The sequence below is a fragment of the Arachis ipaensis genome, chromosome B4 (genome assembly GCF_059453495.1).
Source record: "Arachis ipaensis isolate K30076 ecotype BB chromosome B4, ASM5945349v1, whole genome shotgun sequence".
In the NCBI taxonomy this organism is placed as follows: Eukaryota; Viridiplantae; Streptophyta; class Magnoliopsida; order Fabales; family Fabaceae; genus Arachis; species Arachis ipaensis.
In genome coordinates, this window is record NC_142439.1 from 7,837,707 (window position 1) to 7,859,073 (window position 21,367).

The following is a 21,367-nucleotide window of genomic DNA, read 5'->3' on the forward strand; positions in this document are numbered from 1 at the left end:
GTGTTTATTTTAAAAAAAAATATGATAAAAAAAATTTATTATGAGAGAAGTCATTTTTTTTAACTTCTCTATAAGCTCCTAAATAGTTTCTTAGAAAGTTGCAATTTGGTTTTGAAAATTATATCAGACATTAATACTATTATTTTTCATAATTTCAAAGCTCAGAAAAATTACTTTTAAAGCTTTTTAAATGGGTCCTAAATGTAAATAACTTTTGTTTATATACATTTATGTGTATTAAATTTGTGTTTTTAATATTTGTGGTTAAGTATTATTTTTGAGGTAATGTGTTATATATTATGTTTGGACGAAGGAATATTTTAGAATAGAGTTGGCCAAATCATAAGATTAAATGATTGGATGTTAACCAAAGATAATGAGATTTGTCTCATTCTATATAAGGATGTAAGTTCAAAATTTACCAACTAATGAAAACTTTCTTACTAAAGTTAATATACACTATTCTTTTTAAATATCCTTATAAAAAAAGATTTATTTTTAGTGAAATAGAAGCTTTTTTCTTGTCTTTAATAATGTTATTTAAACATATTTTTTGAAAATATTTTTAAATATTTATATCAATGTATGAGTAAAAGTATCCATTAAAAACTGTTCAAATATTATTATTGTCTTTCTTTTAAAAAATTGATATCAAGTATATCTTTTAAAAAATAAATTAATAAAATAGATTCTCAAGGGACCAAATCTTTAATTATTTTACTTTCAGCTGAAGTCATTCTCTTCACCTGGAATAAAGTTCATAGCTGAGAAAGGCAAGCTGAACCTAGTCTCTTGTGTACATGTTCATTCATGCATGTTTGTTCTTAATTACTTTTCTTAGTCCATCACACAATTACCAAATTATTTTCTTTTACAACTACAATTATGTGCTGAGAAGTGAGAATTCATGCTACAATATGAAAAGGTGGCTCAACTAGGCAAGTTTATATTGATCTAATATGTAAGAACAAATCTCAATTCTCAAATTTGTTGATGATAAATAAAGAAATATTCTGATGGAGATCAAAATGCTATCCAAAGTATATTGGTCTAATATGCTAGTAAAGAAGAAAAGAAAGCTGAGTCTAAAAATATCTATCATCATCTACAATGGTAGCTGCAAAATACAAATGAAAGAATGCTGAAAAGGATCTCTATTTGTGAAGTTGGTGTTGACTATCACAGTTCATTATACACCATACTGCAGCCAAACCCTTCAAGTATATGCCTTTTCTTCTTTTTCCTCTGTGTATATGACATAAACCTAAAAAGCAGTTTCTACAATCTTCCAAGTTTACCTGAAAGCTAATGACATACACAATTATTTTAGCAGAGCCTTAAAGTGTGTTCAATACAGCAAGTAAAGGTTACTTATATCAATTGCAATAATGTATATACAACTTTTTGTAATGTACCTTTGAGTGAACCATTTGATTTCATAAAGTTGTTAGCTAGAGGCTATAGAGCTCTCATTACCAAGTAATTGAATCCCTTCTTGTGCAGAAGTATGGTTTTTCTGAGATTCAATTTCTTTGGGAACACAATTTATTGATCTCGCAAGGCGCTTGACACAATTCAAACGCAGAGATTTCTGCGCGCCACCTGAAATTTGTTCATCTCAATGATTCAAACTAACAATTAAAGGTTCCAAGCTAGCTAGCTATGGTTTTTCTCAAACTAGATGCAAATAATAGAAAAAATGTTGTGTGTATATATGAATAGGCATAACGTCAAACACTATGAATGCAGAAACAACACAACTCCAGATAACAACAATAATAATTTACCACAATCAGCAGTTGATAGATCTTCCTTTGTTATCAATTCAGCTGGAACCTGTTGAGTAGCAGCTGCTGGGTCACCAATTGAAGATGTCAGGCTTCGCGCGAGGCGCTTAATATGATTTAGCCGAAATCTTGCTGAATTGGCTGGTTTATATGCTAGATTTTCCATATGAACTGATGATCCTATTGAATTGTAGCATTAGAACACACAAACTATACATATTCAAAAATGTAACAACTAGTACATGAGAGAAAACAAACCTTGGTGAGGGAGAGCAATGCCATGATGAGAGAGGGCAGTATGGTCTAATGGAGTGGTGACACCTTGAAGCTCATCACTAGTACTGGCTTCACCAGCACTTGATTCTAGAAACGGCTGCGGCTGCGGTGGTTGAGGGAGAGGAATGAATCCGGCAGCATTGTTATTTGCTGCCCTCTGCCTCCTCAGCTGGTAGTTCCGGCGCCTCCTGGCCAGGTGGCGCTCCCTTTGTTCCTGAGTCATGGCCTGCCTCCTCTCGCGGTCGCGAATTCTCCTCCTCTCCCTCTCTTGCTCTCTCTGCATCCTCCTCAAAACATCTCCCTCTCCAAACTCTTCCATGCACACTCACACTCCAACAAAATTTAACCTGATCCTCAACAAATTAGGATTCTTTTTCTCAATATCTCTCTATCTATATATATATATACACACACACACACACACACACACACACACACACAACACTGACAGTGATGTTTCTTTCTCCCTGATTACACCAAAAAAAATTGAATCAATATCAAATTCATATAAATGGCATCATTAACATAAAAAAGAGCCTAATAATTTCTGTTTCTAGGAAGACAGAATCCAAATTAACAAGAAGATTTCATTAACAGAAACAGATAAGAATTTGAAGGTTGGGGGAATGGAAGAGATTGTTGTTACCTGAGAGTGCAGATTTTGAATAGTGGAGGAGGCAGAGGAGCAATTTGCGTGTGTACGTGAAAAAGGAGAATTTACATTTTACATGATCAGAAAATAAATGGTAGTATTATTAATAATTTAATATTATTAATTTTGTATGAGTAAATAACTGTTTTTTTATTGTTTTCATTTCCAAATTGAGATCTGCATGACAAGTTTCGTGGCTTCTACATCCCATAATAACCGTTCCTTCCATCATTGACACTTGACCATTTTGGTCTCTCTTAAAACATTATTACATAACATCTAACATGCTCTACTATGTTGTAACTGAATTGAATATATTTTCAATTTTATTTTATTTTCTGTCGTCCAATGAAATTGTATTAGTTAATTCTTTTTTCCATCACAAGCATAGAATAACACCAACTTTTACGTTACTCCATACCAATTCTTTTAACGATCTCTCTCTTTATTTTTAAGGGTTATATCAAGTAGTAGTGTCTAACTGTTTTGGAGTTAATATCTTGTATTATTTGTGGCTGAAAATTTATTACAAAGGTAACGAAGAAATTTTCTTTTATTTAACATTTCTTTTTTCTTGTCAAAAGGTTGTTATGGAATGGTGTTTGGAGTTCATTGTTTTTCCAAAATAAAAAATTTACTGTTTTAGTAGGTAGTTTCAGTAAATTTTATTTTGATTTCTTTAATTTTTTTTATTTATAATGTTTATTTTTATATTTTTTTCTCCCAACACAACTCTTAACAGGCAAATTAATTTTATTATGAAGACAACGTTAATGTAGGACGCGGATATGGAGAGGAGGGGAACTTTACCCAGCTGTGCTGCGACTTGCGGATGGGAACTCGGACAGTCGGACTCTCCTATTTCCTGTAAATTAAAAAAAAAAATTCATCTCCATCACAAATCGGACCCAGGGACCAGTATAACCAAATAATAATAAAAAAAAAAAAAAACGGACCATCCATTTTGGTGAGGACATATCACACGGTCCGATTTCTTCTATGTGAATTTTGTATACAACAAGCAAAACGAACCCTTCAATTTGTTTACAAAATTTTCAAAACAAAGAACTCGGAGAGTCCGATTTGTGTACTCCAAATTTTTTCAATTTTTTCAACACAAATCGGTGGGACCGATTTGTGTACTCCAAACTTTTAAAATTTTTTAAACACAATGTACTCCCATAGTTTTAAAAAACACCAAAAATTACCACGTTAAGGTATAACACTCATTCTACTTCCATATCCAAATTTTTTAGCCCTCTTAACACCCCCACAATTTCGTCTCTTTATTTTTATATTTTTTTTTATCATTGTTTTTATATTTTTATATTTTTTTGGTGTGTGCCTTTTGAGTAAAATTGTGTTATTCATATTTATTTATTCAATTAGTCAAGGATTCAATATTAACTTGATATACAATCTTGTAATATTAATAAAGGATACTTACCATATATCTGAATTTCCTTTTTTTTTATTCAAGATTTGGACCATTTCAATGTGTTCAGTCAAATAACACATTCTACTCTTTAACTTTCAAAACAACTTTCTAACATGACACAATAATCCATCAATTTAAGTATACGACTACACAAGATTAGTTATTAATACACCTCATTTCTATATACTAATATCAACAATTCAATATATATATTCAGTTATTCACACATGGAGAAGTTGAATGAAAGTTGTGGTGATCCTCTTGTTTGGATAAGTGTGATGACCAGTCCAATTCATTTACACCTATATCAGAACACATACATTAAACTAGTACACAAAGTGCACTAATAAACCAAGACCTTGAGCTCCATGAACATTAGATAGCAGCTTACATAAGCTCAAAGTAAAAATAAAAAAAAAGGGAATCAAACAAGTACCTAAAATGATTACTTTCTCATCTCACAGTAAATACCACATTAAACTGAGTGCTTAGTGCACATAAAAAACTGTGTCTATGACTACTGAAACTGAGGTTCTTTCTCTTTCAAGTATTCAGACATGTACATGAAGTTTAGAGATTCAGCTACAAAAAAGGACTACAATACATGTTGGAACAAAGCTGAATCTCAAAATCCTATTCAGAAACTGCATATCACTGAATTATAACTAAGGGTTAAAAAAGGGGAAGAAAGAGGGAGAACAATAAGGAAAAATATACATGCACCTAAGATATATAGTGAAGTCAGTAACATGTCCATGCAGAAGAAGTGGCCATAGCTCTATTCTTCCATCCTAGGTATAAAGCACCATCTCTTTGTTCAACCCTATAATTCTCATTGAACTCGTTCAAGAGACTTCTAACTGCAGCCATAGCTGAAGAACTCATAGGGCAAGCTGAAAAACCAGCCATGGAAAATCTTGACCTCCATTTTCCTAGAAGCTCATGCCTTTCCACCCTCTCAGGGCCCTCACAAGCTATCATGTTGACAATGTCGCGGGCCACGCAGTGCTGTTCTGCGCTGATTCTCTGCTTATCGTCCCTGGGACGAGCCACATCGATGGATTCGAACATGGCAGTGTAGTAATTAAGGGTCTCAACAAACCTTTGGAAAAAGGGTGAGGTGTTGGTGTTGGATTCTTGCTCAACAAGGGTAACAACCTTTGGTGACAAGCTCTTCACCAACCTCAATAGCCTGTCCCTGTGATTCTCAGTGGTTACGCTCTCATCCGGCATGTGGTGCAGAACAAAAGGGAAGTTCACGGCAAGAGCTTCGCCGGGCCAAATCACAAGGTTCTCTAGCTCAACCTCTGATCCACACATTGCAGCACTGTGGAACTCAAAGGGCACCCCAAGAGAATTAGCATATTCTGAGAGCTTTTTTCCCACAATGTGAAGTCCTCCACCTCTGGCATGATTTGATTGGGAATCATCAATACCAGTGACACGGATGAACGGCGGTCCACCCGGCCTACGAGCGAGAGCCTGCATGAGCAAGAACCACTGTGTGCCTTGTGCAATTTGGAAGTCAATTATGTGAATCCTTGCTTCATTCTGCATTGCTTCTCCAATGACAACATTTGCAGATATGTAAGCGAATTTCCAATACGGGCAAATCTGGTACAAGACATGCATATAAGTCATTAGATCCTTGCTTGTTGGTTGTTCACACTTCAATGCCTTGTAAATTAAGCTCCCTGATGATTCAAACCTTGCTCTAAGACCTTCCAACATGTATGCACCTAGTCGCTGCATTGGATCCCCAGCAACAGATACCATCTTCACCAACACATTATCCATCCACCCTAGTGCTGTTTGAATGTCATCATCAGCCACAGATTGTGCACAAAGAATAAGGACTTCTCTCAAGTCCAACTTTGGAATCATCTCAGCAATCTGAACCCAATTGTACTTCGACATTGGAGATGCTCCTTGGTGAACACTCTTGAAGCAGCAGTGACAACTATCAACAATATCTGGTTCTGGCCCCAATAATGTAATCTCCAATTCTCTTAGCTTGTTCTTCAATTCATAGCTATCTTCAGCACTTGAGTAACCGCTTATTGGCGATCCATAGTTGTTGTCAGAAGATTGGTGCTGATCTGAATAGTATGACTGAGAATTCTGTGGAGATAAAGGGCTCCTACTGGATGATACACTAGCACAGGAAGGTGAATCACAACCTATGAGACCATTGGTTGCTGGGGATGAATCAAGGGTATAGTATTGCTCCTTCGAGGCTTCAAACGACACATTGGTCCCCTGGCTGCTACTGTCATGGATATCATGGCATGAATTGCTTTGTAATATTTGGTAATGATTGTAAGGATCAATGCCTTGCACTGGCTGGTGGTATATGTGAATACCAGCTGAGGTTGAGTGTTTCTGGGAGGTTTGCATCTGATAACAAATCGCTTAATTCGGGTTGGGATAGGTCGGGTTAGTTGGATACCCTGGAATAGGACCTGGATGCCGGTTTGTCTGGGGCCAAAAATTAGTAGTGAAATAAATTTGTTACTCTGAAAATCCCTCCAAACTTTTCCAGATCAGCGGTTTGTTAGTTGCATAAATATAGAGAATACTATTTTACTAAATAATCAACCTCCATTTTGAGAAGGTTCTAGGTGCTTTAAGCATCGGCAAAATTATTGTGTAAGCTATCTACAAAATTGCATGAAAGAAGCCAAAACCTGCAGAGTAAGATAATAATATGGTTAATTCAGCTTCAATGTTGATAAAACAAAGCAAGAAGGAAATTTAGGAAATTTATTTTAAACAGCTTGACAAATGATAAAGCAATATCTGATAAAAATGATGTGACAAAGAAAAACAACACCCAAACAAGATTTTGAAGACAGTCTGGGTATACAAACAAGGCAAAACTCTATTTGTGTGAGGCAATATATCAAACACCATAAGTGCAAAACAGAGCAATTACAGCTTGCATGCAATTTATGATCCCTATTGGGGCAAAAAAGGACCAATCATAAGAACTTATTTGGTCCCATATCCCATTTAGAAGTTCTCCACCACAAAATTCAAGATTTCTATTCTAGGAATTATGAGATGCAAACTCAATCCAAATTACATTAAAAATACACATGCACACCCCAATTAAGACATCTTTCTTGGAAATGGGAGCATTTGTTGCCAAAACCTTCAACCAACTCCCCAAAAATCATCAACAAATACCTCACATGCAAATTCATCCACTATTAAAAGCTTATGAAGCCATGAAGGACCAGAGAAGAGTAAAATAAAAAATAGCTTGAATTTTGACCAAATAGCATAGCACATGCAATTCATTTTGCATCATCAGGCTAGCATATTTATTGCAGGAGAGTAAAAATATTTAAAAAAAAAATCACTTATATACTAAAAAAACAAAAATAAAAAAATAAATATAGAAACTCATTTATTGAGATAAAACGCGTTAGCCTACCTCAAAAGCAACAAGTTTTAAGAACTGACAAAAAAGAAAGAAAGTAGAAATAAACTCTTATTGTTTTCTCTTCAGTTCTTCATTGCCAATATTATTACTTTATTTATTGTTTTATCAGCAACCACAAAGTAAGCAAAATAAATCTTTTTTTTTTAAATCAAAACAATCCCTTTTGAAACATAAATCTAACAAAAAAAAACAGATTAGTTCCAATGGAAAAAAGATTTTGACCCTGAAACCAAAAACACATCACATCAAATCACAGCACACGTGTGTGTACGCCATTTCTAAACTCAAACCCCATCAATCATGAAACCTTAAAAGAACAGAACTTACCTTTGTGTTTGTGATTGTGAGGTGTATGTTGATGCTCAGATTCAGAGACAGAGTCTTAGGTTTCAGTTTCTGTGTGATGTACGGCAGAGATTCCTAGGAAGCCAAGGAAGACAGTGGTTTTGTGAGAGAGAGAGAGAGAGAGAGAGAGAGAGATAGCCGTCTCAAGAGTCCAAAAGCAATGTATTATAGTGATCAGGTTACTAGAAGTTTTGGTGTAATTTAAATAAATAATTACTTAATTAGTATTAGTAATTTAGTATTATTATTATTATGATGATATCATAAATAATGGTTGGTTTGTAAGATTTGCCCCTATGAATAAGTGATAATTACGAAAAGAGGCCTAGGCAGTGTTATGTTACTCGGTTTGAGGTCATGAATGGTGTCAAGAATCAATAGAATGTTCCTCACCGAGTAAAGTACTTATTCTTCAGCTTCTTACCAACACGAAAAAATTATGTGCTGCTATATATAGTAAATTAATTGGGGATGTTCTCGTAAAGACGCTTAAAACGTTTTTTTTAAAGACATTTATATTTTGTATTATTATTGGACATATTAATGAATCGGTTATTTTAAATTTTTTAACAAATTAAAATAAAATCGATTTTTTATAATAATAACAATAAATCCATTTTTTTAGAAATTTAATTGTATTTTTAAATTTTTAGAGATTTAAATGTTCACAAAACAAAAAATTAGGGATATATTTGTCTTTTTATCAAAAAGTTTAATGATATTCGATTTAGATTGTGTAATTCGATCGGATCAAATCGAGTCTAATAATTATAATGCAAACAATTGGGTTTATTATTATTGCTATAATAAACCGATTTTGTTCTGAAAAAAAATAAATTATTAACTAATTTAATAAAAATATCCAATAATAATATGACACATGTAAACATCTTTAAAAAAAGATATTTTTAATGTCTTTATTAAAGTGATCTCTAAATTAATTATTATAAAAATTAGTTAATAAAAAAAATCCTCGTCAAACGCGCTCATACTTACTACTCAGTGGACTACTAATAAATTAATATGGAAGTTATTTATAATTTACTAATAAATTTGTTTTCTCTTTTTCTTTTTCTTAAATTAGAGTGAACTTAATTAGTTAATATTCTTGTTTCGGTAGGCATAAATAAAATTCTGAATATAAAAATTCGGTTTTCTAATTTTAAACAGGTGGAGCTAGATATAATGGCTTAAAATAAACAGTTATTAATGGAAAAACAAAAATATATAAAATAAATACAATAATTAATACAGAAAATGGTACTTACTTTTTTGTTATGTAACATTATCAGTTTAACTGTTTCAATTCATACGGTATCACCAAAACAAGAAATTTAAAAACTAGTGTTGCATTCTTTATTACTCATGCATCAAAGAATGATTAATGGTTTTAATAATATTAATTGTAATAATAATAATAATATGTAGCAATTCTTTTAAATGATTTATAGTTGTTGGAATATTAGAGGCTTAGGAGGGTGTGGAAAGTTGAGTATGGTGAAAGAGTTGAAGAAAAAATATAGGTTGAATATGCTAGGTCTAATTGAAACTAAGAGGGAGGTGGTGACCAAGTTTGATGTAGCACACTTATGGGGGAGTGATACGGTGGGTTGGGACTATGTGGAATCAGTTGGTGCCTCTGGCGGCTTGTTGTTAATATGGGACAATTTTTTATTTAAGCGGTTGAACTGCTACAAAGAGGATGGCTGGCTGTGTGTTGAAGGTGTGTTGACAAAAAATAATTTTAATTGTGCATTCTGCTTGGTATATGGTGCACATGTTCGGAGTGAGAAACTGGTGATGTGGGAGGAGTTAAGCTACATTGTGGGTCTATGTCAGGTTCCGTTTTGCTTCATGAGAGACTTTAACGAGATACTACGGTTGGAAGAAAGAAAAGGTGCTGTTAGTCTACCTGCATCTGCGGAGGATTTCAAAGAATGGTTACAGGACTTACAGTTAGTAGATTTACCACTGTCTGATCGGAAGTTCACTTGGTTCCGGGGTCAATCTTGTAGCCGCATTGATAGGGTCCTTGTCAGTGTGGAGTGGCTTGAGGAGTTCCCAGATACTCGTTTGAAAGGAGGGCCGAGAGGTCTCTCAGATCATTGCCCATTGATTTTAGAAGATTCTAGACTTTGTACGGGACCAAGACCTTTTCGTAGCTTGGATTCTTGGTTTACGCATGAAGGGTTCCTACAGTTGGTAAAGGACGAGTGGAGGAACTTGGGAGATGATATATTCACCAACAAGCTTAAGGCGTTAACAGTACCTCTGAGAAGATGGCATAAGGAAAAGTTTGGGGACATGGACAACAGAATAAAGAAGTTTGAGGAAGAGATTAAGAAAATTGATGATATGGTTAGTGCTGGTAGTTATGACGAAACCATGGAGGCTAGACGAAAGGCTCTGGCATCTTGCTGTGCGAAGTGGTATGTCAGAAAGGAGATTCATTGGAAGCAAATGTCCCGATCCCAACATGCCCGAGATATGGACAAGAATACTAGGTACTTCCATAACCTGGCATCGGCAAGAAGGAGACACAACATAATTGAATCTTTAGTGATTAATGAAAGAATAGTACGGAATCAGGCTAGAATAAAGACTGCGATCTTGGGATTTTATAAAGAACTGTATAGGCAGGAGTATGCTCCTTTGATTGGGATCCGTGATGGGCTAGTTAAGAATATTACTGAGGAGGAGGGAGAAGCACTAGAGGCGATGCCATCAACTGAGGAAGTACGAGATGCAGTTTGGGATTGTGAGTCCAGTAAAGCTCCAGGTAGTGACGGGTATAACATGAAATTCATAAAGAATTGTTGGGAGGAGCTGGGTCAGGAGTTCACTGCAGCTGTGTTGGGCTTTTTCCAGAATGCGAAGCTACCAACAGATGCTCATATTACTTGGGTGGCGTTAGCTCCAAAATTTGTGGGAGCTAAGGAAATTAAGGACTTAAGACCGATTAGTATGGTGGGCTGTGTGTACAAGGTGATATCTAAAGTGCTTGTAAGAAGAATGCGATCAGTGATGCCAAATTTAGTAGGGGAGACTCAGTCTGTATTTGTAAAGGGCAGGAAAATACATGATGGTGCCCTAATTGCTTGTGAGACGGTCCAATGGCTAAAGCTACAGAAGAAGCAGGCAGCAATTGTCAAGCTTGACTTTCAGAAAGCCTATGACAGAGTGAGATGGAGCTTTGTGGATATAGTCCTGCAGAAGATGGGCTTTGGGCTTAGATGGAGGACTTGGGTGAAGGAATGTGTGACTAAAGCGTCTTTGTCGGTGTTGATTAATGGGTCACCGTCTAAGCCATTTAAGATGGAGAGAGGTCTCAGACAAGGAGACCCTCTCTCTCCTTTTCTGTTTGTGCTTGTTGTTGACGTGCTGCACAGGATGGTGGGGAAGGCGGTAAAAAATGGCTGAATTTCTCCACTGCTGGTGGGAAAGGACAACATAGAATTGTCGCATCTACAATTTGCAGATGACACAATTTTATTTTGTCCACAGGAAACAGAGACACTGGTGAATTATAAGAGGCTCTTACGCAGCTTTGAGTTGATGTCTGGCCTGAGCATCAACTTTGAGAACTCGAGTCTAATCCCAATTAACTGTGAGAGGGAATGGGTGATGAATATATGTGGTTTGTTGGGGTGTGCTAAAGCGGCGCTGCCTGTCAGGTACTTAGGCATTTCTCTTGGCGCTAACCCTCGATTGGTGAAGACGTGGAAACCAATCATAGATAAAGTGAAAGACAAGCTGAGCCTATGGAAAGCTAGAACTCTCAACAAAGCGGGTGAATTGGTCCTCATAAAAGCGGTTCTCAATAGCCTGCCGATCTACTACTTGAGCTTATATAAGATGCCAAAGGCGGTTGCAGAAAAGATAATCGGATTGCAGAGAAGGTTCTTATGGAGTAAAGAAGATGGGAATAGTGGGATGCCAATGGTGAGATGGGAGGTAGTCTAAGCTCCGAAAAAGCTAGGTGGTTTGGGGGTGGGAGATGCTTTAATTAGAAATGCATCACTCCTGTTCAAGTGGTGGTGGCGCTTCTCAAAGGAGGACTGCCCGCTTTGAAAGAAAGTGGTATGCTCCTGTAATCAGCTGGACCCAACTGCAATGCTGTCAACCCAACTGTTGCCTTTAGGAAGGGCCCGTGGAAAGATATCTGTCAGCTCAATATCAAGGAGCAGCATATCAGAAATATGATGATCAGTGGCTTGTCCATGGAGGTGGGAAACGGCCGAAGCACCCGTTTTTGGGAGGATGCTTGGTTACAAGGTGGATCTTTGAAAGATTATTTTCCGAGGCTCTTCTCTGTTTCAAATCAACAAGGATCTGTAATAGGGGACTGTGGGTTTTGGGATGGGCTAGAGTGGGTGTGGAACTTCCAGTGGAGGAGAGAACTCTTCCAATGGGAGCTAGAGTTGCTCAATCAACTCCACGATCGGTTATGGGTTGTAAGTTTATCGGTTGATAGAGAGGATTCAGTGGTCTGAAAATTTGACAAAAAAGGTGTCTTTTCTACTAAATCGTTTGTGCAGGTGTTGCAGAAGGAGACCATCTCAGAGGACATCACAAGTTACAGCTTCACTAGTTCCATCTGGAGAGGCTTGGTTTCTCCAAGGGTTGAACTATTTGCATGGTTTGTTTTAGTAGGCAGGGTCAACACGAAGGAGCGACTGACTAGACTCGGCATTATTAACCATAATGACAATGTGTGTGTTTTGTGCAAAAAGGACATAGAATCAGTACATCATCTATTTTTTGCTTGCGAGTTAACATGGCAGGTATGGTGTGCTTGGTTGACGGGTGCTAATAGAGCTTGGGCCATTCTGGAAACAGGAAAAGAGTTATTTGAAAGTTGGACTGGAGTACCAGGGGGCAAGTCTGAGCAAAGAAAATGGCTGACAGGATTCTGTACGGTTGTCTGGAATATTTGGTTGGAGCGCAATAGTAGAGTGTTCCAGAGCTTACAGACAAGTGTCGAAGGAGTAAAGCATAGATCATTCTTGAGCTACAGGGAATGGTGTGGGGTCGATCCGTTTGGTTGTTGATGGCAATGCTGGAGATGACAACGGGTGCGACTAATTTTTTATTTTTTATTATGTATTGTGCTTTGTTCTTCTGGTTCTCTATTTGCTCCACTTTATTGTGTTGAGCTTCTTTCTTAAAAAATAATAATAATAATAATATGTAGGAAGAAGAACTGAAGAAGTGGTGCCTGGTTTAAATAATTGAATATGATAACTTGTAACAAAAGAATATTTGCCAACATATGACAAATTAAAGAGCTATATATATTGACTACACAACAACCAACCAAAACTATATATAAAATAAGCACACAAGAATTATTTCGGTGTATAAGGTATTAATTGAACTTATATATACACACACACGAAGCACATCATATTGCTGTGGAAATGAAATATAGTTTAAGTAGGTTACACTCATAATAATGCATGCTTTCTCCAAATTCAGTGATATATTTGAGATTTTAGAAGTGTTAGTTTATTATTCATTAATAAGTTTTTTATATATATAACAAAAGTAAGTTATTAAATATGTTGCTATTAGGATCATATATTAATCAAAAATGCTATTTGTACACCAAAATTAGACACCAATATATTTATGTATAAATACATGTGTAGTTTAATTTATTTTTAATATATATTTATATTTTAATATATATATTTTGTGGCTGATTTTAATAGCTGATTTTAGTGTACATGTAGTATTATTCTATATTAATATATCCACAACACTTATTATTTATGATATTTTGTTAATTTAAGTTACAACCAAATTAAAGCCTGCATCACTAATTCACTATCATCGTATGCAATTCACGGCCCCACAATTAACTATAATACAATATCATTAAGGTCAACTCCCTATGAAATAAAATTATTTGGGGTAAGAGTAGATCAACTTTGATGGCTTAATTTGGATCATTGTAACTGCATATGAAGAATAATGCAAGTTAATTATTGAAGATAAAATCATGGTCCTAGCTGCCACGTCTCACTTTAATTATTTCTGCTTATTAATTAATTATACAATTATAGTAAATATATATTAAAATATAAAATACATATTAAAATAATTAAATAATTTATATATTTATATATAATATATAAATAATATTTTTATTAATCATATATAGTTAAATTAACATTGTTAGATAATATTATTCAATTTGTTGGCACTTCTAGGCCTTTGACAAACAAGAGATTTTGTATAATTAATTAATAATTAACATAGTATTGGCATTATTAATTTTTACGAATAAATACTGCTTTCCTCTTAAAATTTAGAATCAAAATCAAAATTCTTTAATTATTTTTTTGTTTAAAATAATTTCTAATATTACATTTATTATTAAAATTATCTTTTTGATAAATTTGTCCTTTATAAAATTTGATAACTAAAATAAAAAGAATTTAGATCTTTTAAATTTTAGATTTTTACTTTAGAGCATAAAGTGAAATCTCTCACCATTAAATGCTTTTTCTCTTATATTTTTTCTTGGTCGCACCTATGAAATAAATGCTGATAGTTCATACTTTACCTTTTAAAGTAAAATTTAAAATTTAGAGAATCCAAATCCAAATAAAAAATACCCTTCTTCCTCCTTTTTTTCGTCATCCTTTTTCCCACATTCTTCTTTCATTTTCACCTCTTCCAAGTCATCATCTTCTATCGTCGGAGCTATCCCATCATACTTTTTTTTCTGTCATTATTTTTTCTCCTGTCATACTACCAACGATACGATTTGGCTCTCTGTCTTCTCCCTTGTCACACCATCATTGGCGACGCTGTTTGGCCCTCTGTCTTCTCCCTTGTCATGCCACCGGCAACTCTCCTTGTGTTTCCAGCATCACCACCCTTGCCTCCCCTCCCTTCCCCTTTCTGCCTGTGTCTTTGTGTTGACTCCTGCTGTTGCCACCATTCACATTCACTTCCACCACCACCACATGCAACTGTACTCCACATTGTCGCCATCATAGATAAGCTAAAGTTTAGGTTTCTAATTTTTTGAAGTTAGGGTTCAAAGATTTTAAATTAGTATCAATGATTTTTGAAGTTAAACTCTTTTTATTTTTGTTGTTATTGTCGTTGAATTTGAAAGAATTTTTTTTTATTGTTATTGAATTTAAAAAATTTGAAGTGTGATATGGTTAAATTTAAAAAATTGAAAGTGTAATATTATTAGTGGTAATAATTGGTGACTATAAAAAAAAGACAGTAATGTAGTTATAACGATAAAGAAATATTTATATCATTTAAAAAATTATTATATTAAAATAATAATTTTAATATTAAATATAATATTAAAAATTATTTTAAAAAAATATAAATAATCATAATTTTAATCCAAAACTTTAAAAATCAAAACAGTACATATTCTTAATTCTTAGGGCAAATCACATAAATAAGCCAATGGGAGCAGAATATTACACAAATCAGTCAAACCAAAAATTGGTTCACGAATTAACTAAACCACATTTCTATGTAGTTCAAACTAGGTCAATTCGAACTTGAAATGCATGTAATTCGAATCACCTTGATTCGAATTACACACAAACGCACACACTCACTAATTCGAATCTAGCTGATTCGAATTACACTATGAATAATTCGAATCAAGTTGATTCGAATTACACAATTGCACGAAACTCTAAGCAGTTCGAATCTAGTTGATTTGAATTACTCACAATTTGCCTTTAGTAGTAATTCGAATGGGGTTGAATCGAATTACACTGGATTCAGCTATAAAAGGAGTTCGAACCCACCTCATTCGAATCATTTTTTCATTCTCAAACCCCACCAAATTCCAGAGAAAACGACCCAGATTCGCTCCGACAAAGGCTCGACCAGGATACTAAGTCGATGGGGGACGATCCGGAAAGACTATATCATTTGGATGGAGTTGCTCATATAGCCGGGGTCATCAACGACGAGGTTAGTATTTAGAAATTTTTTTGTGTGGTATATTTTAGTGGTTTTGCAAGTGGTTTTTGTGAGTGGTTTTGCATGCGGTTTATTTTAGTGGTTTTACTTGTGGTTTTGTTGGTGGTTTATGTTTGCAGTTTATGTTAGCGGTATTGTTAGTGGTTTAGGGTAGCGGTTTTGTTTGCGGTTTTGTTGGTGGTTTATGTTAGTAGTTTATGTTAGTGGTTTTCGATGTGGTTTTGTTAGTGGTTTTGCATGTGGTTTATTTTAGTGGTTTTGTTTGTGGTTTACTTGGTAGTTTATGTTAGTGGTTTTGTTAGTGGTTTCGAATGTGGTTTATGTAAGTGGTTTAGGCCAGTAGTTTTGCAAGTGGTTTATGCTAGTGGTTTATGCTAGTGGTTTATGCTAGTTGTTTATGCTAGTGATTTATGCACGTGGTTTATGTTAGTGGTTTATGTTAACGGTTTATGCATGCGATTTTGCTAGTGGTTTAGGGTAGTGGTTTTGCATGTGGTTTTTGTTAGCGGTTTGTGTTAGTTTTTTCTATTAGTGGTTTCCGTTCATAGTTTACGTTGTTAGTGGTTTCTGCTAGTGGTTTTGTAAGTGGTTGTAATTATGCGGTTCATCTTATGCACAGCCCCAGCGATGCTGTTTGGCCCTCCGTCTTCTCCCTTGTCATGCCACTGGCAACTCTCCTTGTGTTTCCAGCATCACCACCCTTGCCTCCCCTCCCTTCCCCTTTCTGCCTGTGTCTTTGTGTTGACTCCTGCTGTTGCCACCATTCACATTCACTTCCACCACCACCACATGCAACTGTACTCCACATTGTCGCCATCATAGATAAGCTAAAGTTTAGGTTTCTAATTTTTTGAAGTTAGGGTTCAAAGATTTTAAATTAGTATCAATGATTTTTGAAGTTAAACTCTTTTTATTTTTGTTGTTATTGTCGTTGAATTTGAAAGAAATTTTTTTTATTGTTATTGAATTTAAAAAATTTGAAGTGTGATATGGTTAAATTTAAAAAATTGAAAGTGTAATATTATTAGTGGTAATAATTGGTGACTATAAAAAAAAGACAGTAATGTAGTTATAATGATAAAGAAATATTTATATCATTTAAAAAATTATTATATTAAAATAATAATTTTAATATTAAATATAATATTAAAAATTATTTTAAAAAAATATAAATAATCATAATTTTAATCCAAAACTTTAAAAATCAAAACAGTACATATTCTTAATTCTTAGGGCAAATCACATAAATAAGCCAATGGGAGCAGAATATTACACAAATCAGTCAAACCAAAAATTGGTTCACGAATTAACTAAACCACATTTCTATGTAGTTCAAACTAGGTCAATTCGAACTTGAAATGCATGTAATTCGAATCACCTTGATTCGAATTACACACAAACGCACACACTTACTAATTCGAATCTAGCTGATTCGAATTACACTATGAATAATTCGAATCAGGTTGATTCGAATTACACAATTGCACGAAACTCCAAGTAGTTCGAATCTAGTTGATTCGAAATACTCACAATTTGCCTCTAGTAGTAATTCGAATGGGGTTGAATCGAATTATACTGGATTCGGCTATAAAAGGAGTTCGAACCCACCTCATTCGAATCACTTTTTCATTCTCAAACCCCACCAAATTCCAGAGAAAATGACCCAGATTCGCTCCGACAAAGGCTCGACCAGGATACTAAGTCGATGGGGGACGATCCGGAAAGACTATATCATTTGGATGGAGTTGCTCATATATCCGGGGTCATCAACGACGAGGTTAGTATTTAGAATTTTTTTTGTGTGGTATATTTTAGTGGTTTTGCAAGTGGTTTATGTGAGTGGTTTTGCATGCGGTTTATTTTAGTGGTTTTACTTGTGGTTTTATTGGTGGTTTATGTTTGCAGTTTATGTTAGCGGTATTGTTAGTGGTTTAGGGTAGCGGTTTTGTTTGCGGTTTTGTTGGTGGTTTATGTTAGTAGTTTATGTTAGTGGTTTTCGATGTGGTTTTGTTAGTGGTTTTTCATGTGGTTTATTTTAGTGATTTTGCATGTGGTTTATGTTAGTGATTTTGCATTTTGGTTATGCTAGTGATTTTGCATGTGGTTCATTTTAGTGGTTTTGTTTGTGGTTTACTTGGTAGTTTATGTTAGTGGTTTTGTTAGTGGTTTCGAATGTGGTTTATGTAAGTGGTTTAGGCCAGTAGTTTTGCAAGTGGTTTATGCTAGTGGTTTATGCTAATGGTTTATGCTAGTTGTTTATGCTAGTGATTTATGCACGTGGTTTATGTTAGTGGTTTATGTTAACGGTTTATGCATGCGATTTTGCTAGTGGTTTAGGGTAGTGGTTTTGCATGTGGTTTTTGTTAGCGGTTTGTGTTAGTTTTTTCTGTTAGTGGTTTCCGTTCATAGTTTACGTTGTTAGTGGTTTCTGCTAGTGGTTTTGTAAGTGGTTGTAATTATGCGGTTCATCTTATGCGCAGCCCCAGCGATGCATTTTGAGTATGCGGCGGCAGCAGGGCATGCGACTCGATGAGAGGTACATCCCGTACCTGCAGATGGCCGGATTATACCATCTTGCGAGGCTGAATGATAGATGGTTCAATTGGATGAGTCTCTTGTCAGTGCTTTCGTCGAGCGGTGGCGTCCGGAGACGCACACATTCCACATGCCGTTCAGGGAGTGCACAATTACACTACAGGACGTGGCGTACCAGCTGGGCTTGCCGGTCGATGGACGTTATGTGAGTGGTCGCTTGACGGACTTCTAGATATACATCCAGAGTGGCCGTCCAGCTTGGGTGTGGTTCCAGGAGTCGCTTGGTGTGTTACCTCCTGCGAACCAAATTCAGAAGTTCGCAGTGAACTGCACCTGGTTTCAGGAGACTTTTGGAGAGTGCCCCGAGGGAGCCGACGATGCGACAGTGAGGCGCTATGCTCGTGCCTATATCATGATGCTGTTGGGTACTCAGTTGTTTGCCGACAAGTCCGGCAACCGTATTCACATCAGATGGCTACCCTATGTGGCTAGGCTTGAGGAGATGGGTGGCTACAGCTGGGGGTCAGCGGCACTAACGTGGTTGTACCGGTGCATGTGCTGAGTGGCCAACAGACATGTGGTGAAGTTAGCTGGCCCGTTACAGTTACTTCAGTCTTGGATCTTTTGGCGCTTTCCTGGGTTTAGACCTAGTGGGTATGATACGTTCAGCTGGCCCTTGGCGTCGAGGTACTATTGTAGGATTTTTCTGTTATGAGTTAAATTATTTAATTCCATGTCCACTTATATTGTTATACTCTTTTTTCATACTTTTCTTTCGTCATAACACCGATGTGAGTTGCAGGTGGTCAGGTCACAATCCTTCCGGTAGCGAGAAGGGACCTCGAGTGCAGATGTGGAGGCTGAGGATAGACCTGTTACAGTCCACGATGTGAGTATACCCATCGCTTGTGTTAACTTAATTCACCTTTCATAGTTCACGTTACGAACCAGACTAAGATTGTTAGTCCTCATCATGGAGGTCATGGTGGAGAGTGGTACGGTTCCAGTTTGGGAGATGGCTCGGCCCATCGTGACGGTAGACTTGGATTTGGGCCGCTCGGCGATTATTTCGTTGATGTCCCCACTGACGACCACACACTTCAGGAGAGTCAGCCATGGGTTAATCCGGGGACGCTATTTTCAGACTTGCTGGCCAGTGATGGTCTTGATGCGGATTTTGGCGGGTCACACTTCCTAGATGAGATCAGTGCCATTATGCAGGAGAACGATGCGGCACGTCGGTGGGGTCAGATGCCGGGGACACAGGCACCATTAGATGTCGATCTGAACGAGCCTCCTACCGTGCCAACACCTGAGTATTTTGCATTGGGTGGTACCCCTCCTTCCGCCTTTACTGCTGGGTCACATTCAGTTGCTGGAACGTCCAGGGCACCCGTCCGCAGAGAGTCAGTCCCCTCAGGGTCTTCCTCACGACCGTTGCCAGTCCAGCCTAGGCCACATGCACAGGCAAACCCGGATGATGACGATGATGACATCGAGGACGAGGAGCCGCTCGTCAGGAGAGGCCACAGGACATGGGTCTCCCATCGTTGCTTCACCGATTCGCACCTATTTAGATGATCTGTTTATGGTGTATGACTTTTGTCACATTCAGTGTCGTATTTTAGCTTCCTTTATTTATTTTGGCTTTGTATGCTTAGGATCCGAGATGTATTTTGTTATTTATGGTATGTACCTTATTGCTTTCTCGTGTATCCGTTACTTTGGAAATTGGTGTACATTGTGTATTTAAGTTATTTAGACATGTTGGTTGTCATGCTTCACTTGATTTGAAGATTGCCTTATTGCCTTATGTATTTGTCGGAGAGGTGACATTTCGTTTCAGAAAAGAAACACATGGAGTAATTATTAACCAACGCAAAGTACTTCAGATTAAGCTAAACAAATTTTTGTACTTAACAACTTCAAGTAGCATACCTTCAAACAATTGACACTAAATACAAAAGTGAAATCACCATTATAATAAAGCTAACAATAAACCAACTCATGTCCCACCCGTGTGACTTGGTCCTCCGACCTGTGGGCAACTCCGACGTGTGTGTCCTGGTTGCCGACAGAACCCACATCTCTTCGGTCTGTTCGGATCCGCCTCGTCCATAGTGGTTGGTATCCTGGTGGACCTGGGACGTCCCTCGCTCGCACGCCTCTTGTTGGGGTCTGGTATCACTGTCGGCCCATCATATGGTGGCCAGAAACCCTCGGGAATGGGTGGTGTGAACCCCATCCGATACACACTGAACATGGAGCTAAGACGATACACCTGGTGGACATACGGCTTCCAAGTCAGCCGTGAATAGGCACAGCATGCCAGGGCGTGAGGACACGGGAAATGTAGTGCCTAAAAGTATCTGCAGTCACATGTTTGAGATCCGAGTGACACCCTGTAGCTACCAAAGGAGAACGAACCAGTAGGAGTCGTCTCCGAGACGGTGAACTCCGAGTTATCTCGGTCGTACAGAGTCACCGTGAAGCACCTCACCGTCTTTAGATTTGCCTCAATATACTTCACCAGGTGTTGACAGAATTGTTGTCCCGTACCCAGCTGGGCCTCAACCTCTCTCCCCTTGCGGACGAATAGCTCGGCCAACCTCCCGTAAGTTGCCTTCACCAGCGAGCAGACAGGGAGATTCCTGACTCCCTTCAGGATTGAATTAACACACTCGGAGATATTTGTCGTCATGTGTCCGAATCTCTGACCCTCATCCGGATGCTGTGTCCACAATGAATACTCAATCTGGTTTGCCCAATCACACATGGCAGGGTCTTCAGACCGCAGAATGTCAAACCAGTAATCGAACTCCACTTCCGTCTTCGCATACGCTGCATTCACAAGAAGCCTCCTTGCATCCTTGCCCTTTAAGGTTAGGGAGAAATTTGCTGCCACATGCTGA

At 36.9% G+C, this 21,367-nt stretch overlaps 2 protein-coding genes across 3 annotated transcripts; both read right to left on the reverse strand.

Annotated features, from left to right (window-relative positions):
* Nucleotides 1–924: 924 nt before the first annotated feature.
* On the reverse strand, nt 925–2,793 carry LOC107637553 (zinc finger CCCH domain protein). 2 transcript variants are annotated; one of them, XM_021120632.2, is made up of 5 exons: nt 2,710–2,793; nt 2,046–2,530; nt 1,788–1,967; nt 1,416–1,602; nt 925–1,305 (listed from the first exon to the last, which is right to left on the reverse strand). In XM_021120632.2, exons 2-4 carry the CDS (start codon nt 2,380–2,382, stop codon nt 1,448–1,450), a joined length of 672 nt encoding a protein of 223 aa, XP_020976291.1. In that variant the 5' UTR covers nt 2,383–2,530; nt 2,710–2,793; the 3' UTR covers nt 925–1,305; nt 1,416–1,447. The 2 variants fall into 2 exon arrangements, with proteins under 2 accessions (XP_020976291.1, XP_016196443.1); XM_016340957.3 differs by having other exon boundaries at nt 1,788–1,958; nt 2,710–2,791.
* A 1,793-nt stretch (nt 2,794–4,586) lies between these two features.
* Nucleotides 4,587–8,184, reverse strand: LOC107638707 (scarecrow-like protein 13). Its single transcript, XM_016342069.3, has 2 exons — nt 7,929–8,184; nt 4,587–6,840 (listed from the first exon to the last, which is right to left on the reverse strand). Exon 2 carries the CDS (start codon nt 6,548–6,550, stop codon nt 4,895–4,897), a length of 1,656 nt encoding a protein of 551 aa, XP_016197555.1. The 5' UTR covers nt 6,551–6,840; nt 7,929–8,184; the 3' UTR covers nt 4,587–4,894.
* Between the last annotated feature and the right edge of the window lie 13,183 nt (nt 8,185–21,367).

Bases quoted from the DNA above. Each gene is read 5' to 3' on its own strand.
- LOC107637553 (XM_021120632.2), bottom strand. From the start codon at position 2,382: ATGGAAGAGTTTGGAGAGGGAGATGTTTTGAGGAGGATGCAGAGAGAG. The intron at 1,968-2,045 runs GTTTGTTTTCTC...ACAATTCAATAG, and splicing joins CATTGCTCTCCCTCACCAAG to GATCATCAGTTCATATGGAA. The intron at 1,603-1,787 runs GTAAATTATTAT...AACAAATTTCAG, and splicing joins TCTATCAACTGCTGATTGTG to GTGGCGCGCAGAAATCTCTG.
- LOC107638707 (XM_016342069.3), bottom strand. From the start codon at position 6,550: ATGCAAACCTCCCAGAAACACTCAACCTCAGCTGGTATTCACATATAC.